This window comes from Rhinatrema bivittatum, chromosome 8, assembly GCF_901001135.1.
Source record: "Rhinatrema bivittatum chromosome 8, aRhiBiv1.1, whole genome shotgun sequence".
NCBI lineage: Eukaryota > Metazoa > Chordata > Amphibia > Gymnophiona > Rhinatrematidae > Rhinatrema > Rhinatrema bivittatum.
Window position 1 is genome coordinate 3,028,325 of NC_042622.1, and position 5,313 is coordinate 3,033,637.

At 48.7% G+C, this 5,313-nt stretch overlaps 1 protein-coding gene across 1 annotated transcript; it reads right to left on the reverse strand.

The window, feature by feature from the left end:
* Positions 1–718: 718 nt before the first annotated feature.
* On the reverse strand, positions 719–4,995 carry LOC115096655 (serine/arginine repetitive matrix protein 1-like). Its single transcript, XM_029611606.1, has 2 exons — positions 2,898–4,995; positions 719–2,471 (listed from the first exon to the last, which is right to left on the reverse strand). The coding sequence occupies exons 1-2, from the start codon at positions 4,944–4,946 to the stop codon at positions 2,004–2,006; spliced, it is 2,517 nt and encodes an 838-aa protein (XP_029467466.1). The 5' UTR covers positions 4,947–4,995; the 3' UTR covers positions 719–2,003.
* Positions 4,996–5,313: the final 318 nt, after the last annotated feature.

Below are 5,313 nucleotides of genomic sequence, written 5' to 3' on the forward strand. Positions count from 1 at the left end.
TGGAGTATCGTCTCCATTTGAAGGAATAATTGCGTCTAGTGGATGGTTTCCGTGATGCAATAAGCACTACTTGTGCCACCGATGATATGCCTTGTGCTGTCAATAATGTCCGCTCAATCTCCATGCCGTCAGGTGAAGCGAGGAGTGGAGAGGGTGAATTAGCATTCCTCCGTTCTGCTGGAGAAGGTCTGCCCGGTCTGGAAGACGTATCGGGTCGGTTATTGACAGTTGCAAGAGATAGCTGTACCATGGTTGTCTCGGCCAGGCTGGGGCCACTAGGATTAGCTGACTGTTGTCCAAAATGCATTTCTGCAGCGTCTTGGTTATTAGTGGAATCGGTGGAAAGGCATATAGAAGATCTGCTGTCCACGGAAGTAGGAATGCATCCTGGGCGAGGCGTGATGAGCTGGGACGAATGGAGCAGAACTGCGGTAGTTGGGCGTTCTCTTCCGTTGCGAAAAGATCTATCGTCGGGGTCCCCCAGCGTTGAAAGATCTGTTGAGCCACGTCTGGATTGAGCGACCATTCGTGGGGATGGAAAATGCGGCTCAATCTGTCTGCTCTGTCGTTCGCTAATCCTGGCAGATAGGTTGCTTGAAGATGGATTGAATGCCGGAGTGCATGGTGAAAGATTTGAAGAGTTTCCTTGCAAAGGGTCCATGAACCGGACCCGCCTTGCTTGTTTATATAAAACATTGCCACCTGGTTGTCGGTGTAAATCATTACTCTTCGTCCTCTTAACTGTTGTTGAAAGGTTCTCAGTGCATTGCGTATTGCTCTGAGCTCTAGTAGATTGATTTGGAGACATTGTTCCGATGGCATCCATAGACCCTGAGTTTCCAAGAGGTCCAAATGTGCTCCCCATCCCGTCCGAGATGCATCCGTTGTGAGGACTGCATTGTGTGGCGGGGGATTGAACAGGGCTCCCTTTGTCAAGGTGTGGTCTAGGAGCCACCATTCTATGTCTTTTTTCATTTGCATCGTGAGTGTGACTTGGTTCTGCAATGGTTGTGTGTGTTGTTTCCACTGCCTTTTCAGACCCCATTGAAGCCGTCTCATGTGTAGTTTCGTGTTTGGTACCATAAAGTTTGCTGCTGCCATGTGTCCCAAGACTATTAGTATCTGTCGAGCTGACGGGTGTCTTGTTGTCTTCAGTGATTGAAGAAGACACCGAATTGTTATCTGTCTGTCCTATGGAAGGAAAGCTCTTGTGCGAAGAGTGTCCAGGCGAGCTCCAATGAAGTGGAGTATCTGAGTAGGTTGTAAGTTGGATTTGGGGTAATTTATAAGTAATCCCAAAGTTTGAAGGCAGTTGATTGCAATCTTGAGATGATGCATTAGCAATGTCGGGTCCGACGCTACCAGTAACCAATCGTCCAGGTAGGGAAAGACTGTCAGACCCTGTAGTCTGAGGTGGGCCACCACCACTATCATACACTTGGTGAAAACTCGGGGTGCTGCCGAAAGACCAAAAGGAAGCACCTTGTATTGGTAGTGCTGGTTGTTGTGTAAAAAACAGAGGTACCGCCAAGAGGATCTGTGGATTGGAATGTGTGTGTATGCCTCCTTGAGGTCTATGGAGCACATCCAGTCCTTGGGTTGCAATAGTGGAAGAATGGATTTCAACGAAACCATTTTGAACTTTTCTCGAACTATCCATTTGTTCAATTCCCTGAGATCCAAGATAGGGCGGTTGCCTCCCAATTTCTTTGGAATTAGGAAATAGGGGGAGTAAAACCCTTTGTTCCATTCCTGTGGGGGAACATATCTGATCGCCCTTTGCTGGTAGAGGTGCGCTATCTCCTGAGTGAGCTGAGGTTGAGATGTTTGAGAACCTCGCTGCGCTAGATGCGGAACTGGGGGATTGTTGATGAACTGAAGCTGATAGCCATTCTTCACTATTTCGAGTACCCACTGATCCGTTGTTATCAATTCCCAGGCAGGAAAGCGGGCTGTGATTCTGCCTGGGGGTGCTGTTGAGGGAGGTGGTGGTGGCCTGATGCTTAAAAAGATTGCGAAGGCTTAACCGCAGGTGCTGCCTGTTGTTGCGGTTGTTGTCTTTGTGCCCTCGGTTTACCCCTCCGCTGTTGCTGATGAGGAGTTTGTGTTTGTTGCCTTTGGTATGTTGGGTAAGGCTGCGTTCTGAAAGGTTGATAATTCCTATAAGGTCGTCGAGAGAAAGATTGGCGACGAGACGTTGGATAGTACTTCCTGGAAGGAGTTGGCGTGGTTATAGATTGGACCGCCAGCGCTTGTTCTTTCAATTTGCTTACGGTATCATGGAAACGGTCCCCAAACAAATTGTCTCCCATGCAGGGAAGATTGGCTAGTCGATCATGCAAATCATCTCGAATCGAACTAGCTTTCAACCACGCCAGTCTGCGCGCTGCTATTGCAGTAGCTGATGCTCTTGAGGAATTCTCGAACCCTTCATAGATTGCTCTCAGCAAATGTCGGGAGCATTCTTCCATGTCCTTAAGGATCCTTAAGGATTCACTTAAGGATCCTTAAGGATTCACTTCCAGCAATTGCAGCAAAATCTAATACAGCAATACTGAACATTTTCTATCAAATAAAATATTTATTTAAAAGAACAATTACTTAATTGAACATTCCCTTCCAAACGGAATCAATCACTACAAACCAATCACTACAATGTTTTAATTCTTATTAAACTTGTTTATCTTTCCTTTAACTCTAATCCCAGTTAGAATAACCCCTGTTTATTGTAACTTTCTCTTCCGTGCACTTGTTTTATACTACTGTAATGTATACTCTTATGTTTTAGTTATGTATGTTATAATGTATTGATCACCCCTTGTTTTATGTAAACCGACATGATACGTACTCCCGTGAATGCCGGTATAGAAAAACACAAATAAATAAATAAAATAAATGTCCAGAATAGGGGAAGGAACTTCGGTTCCAGCGGTGAGAAACATCCCTTTTGTCGCCTGAACACACTCATACATGTACTGGACCATGTAGAATTGATGGTGACAAATGCGTGAAGTTAGCATCGCATTTTGATAAACTCGTTTGGCGAAATCATCCAAGCATTTATTGTCTTTACCCGGTGGGTTAGAGGCGTGTGTTTTTGTCTTCTTGGCTCTTTGTAAAGCTGACTCTACGACTAAAGAGTCGTGTGGCAATTGGGTATTGGAGTACTCTGACGTTTTCTGTAACTTAAACTTTACGTCCGTTTTCCTTGAGACTGCTGAAATCCTGAAGGGCGTCTCCCACGATTTCTGCAGTACCTTGTGTAGCATACTATGGGGGGGCAAAGATGTAGGCTCCCCTGGTGTGTCAAATATTTTTAACAAGCCTAAGGTCTCTTCTCTGGGTTCCGGCAGCTTTTGCACTTCCACCTTCAAAATGGAGCCCATCTTTTCAACGAATTTGGGGTAGGAAAGATCTTCCGGGGGAGAATATGGCTCCGCTGGTTTTTCAGGTGGGTCCGAAGGGTATCCAGTAGATGAGGAAGGAGAGGAGTGCGATGATAAAGACACATCCTGTGAGATCTGAGAGTGAACCGGGGACGGCGGCTGTGTTTGCACTGGCTCAGACCTTGGTAACGGATCAACCGGCCCTTCTAGTGCGGAATCTGCCGGTTTTGATGGGGCAGAGGTATCTTCTGGTGGTAAGACAAAAGAGGTTTGCAGTGTCTCAAAAAATCCCGCTAGGGAATGCGAGAGATCCCAGAATGCCTTTTGGGTATGTTGCGGCATCTTGTGTCGCTTGTGAGGAGATAGTGGGAGTTCCGGTCCCGAGTGGTCTGTCCGAGGAGATGATTTAGAACGCCTTCTCTCGGTATCAGTGAAACTTCTACGAGAGGAGTGTCTAGTCGAAGACCTAGAAGGTGTACGAGAGGAGGACGATGAAGTTATTTGAATAGGTCGTCTCTCTAACCGTGTCAACAGTCCTCTAGATTTTGAGGAAGAGGATTGTAGGGAACTACTTCTGGTATGATCCGAAGAGTAATGTCGCCTGTGCCGCTTGGTATGTGCGGAAGATGATGAGGAGGACCTATGGCGCGAGACTTTTGTCTGGGAAGTCTCGCTACTTGCAGCATCATCCTTTCTCGAACGAGAAGGTCTGGCTGGAGTGCGATTGCTATCGCCCGAGGATTTTCGGGAATGTCGTGATCTTTCCCGTCTTTTGTAGGGCTTTGTTCCCGACGCCGGTTTCGGCGCCGATTGCGCGTGTACTATCGGCTCCGGATTTGTATGTCCCTGCTCCGATATCGGCTCCGACGGCGCCGGTTTAGTCGGCGCCGGTTTACTTGGCCCTTGTCTCGGCTCCAACGGCTCCGGTTTCCTCGGCTCCGGTTTCCTCAGCTCCGGCGCCGATTTTCTCGGCCCCGGATGCGGATCCGAGTGCGCCGGCTTGCCCGATCCCGGGTTCGGCTCCGACGGCGCCGGCTGTTTATGGCTCCGTGTTTGCTCCAACGGTGCCGGTTCGTGATCCCTCGGCGCCGGTTGCAGCGTTGTATGTGCCGGCCTCGATGAACTCGGTGTCTTAGAGGGGAGTCTTCCCGCCTGCTCCGGCCCAGTATGGCCCGTCGAGCTGTGGCGTTTTTCGGCTCCACGACGATTTTTGGAAGTGGAATGCCCAAGAAAACCAGATCCCTGGTTATCCTCCCTCCTTCGCTTACCTCCGGTCCCAGAGGTTTGTTGATCTAATGAAGATGATCTTCTCTTTTGAGGAGGCGTCCGTACTCCCGTACCGGGGGAGGAGCAGATGGTCGACGGTCGATTAGTTAATTTTAGCTCCATCATCCGGTAGGCCCGATGACGCCTTGCTCTCGGGGACATCCGTCGACAAAATTTACAAATATCTTGATCGTGGTCCGGTCCCAAGCAGCGGTAGCAGCGATCATGGCCGTCTGTGACGGACATGATCTTACCGCAGGGACAAGGTTTGAAACCGGACTGTTTTTTAGACATTTTTGAAAAAGTTGTGAGGAGAAAAAAGCTCCGCTGCGCTCCTGCGCGCGGAAAAAAACAGACTGAGGAGAACTGATTCTTCCCGCGCGGGAACACACGCGCAGCCGCAGAGTGTCGAAACTCTACACTCTGCTTCTTAAGCTCCGCCTCCTGGGCCCTGATGGACAGTTCCCATGACAGCATGGCTAATTCAGCCCTGCTATCGACGGGAAATGAAAATTTCTGCCAACATTTCTATGTTTCTAAATGAAAGGGCAGATGGAGGAGGAAGAGGGCTGATGCTAAAGAAGAGGATGGGGGATGGAGGGATGGGTGAGGCAAGGATAAGAAGTGTGGAGGGATGGGAAAAGAAGAGTCATAGGGATGA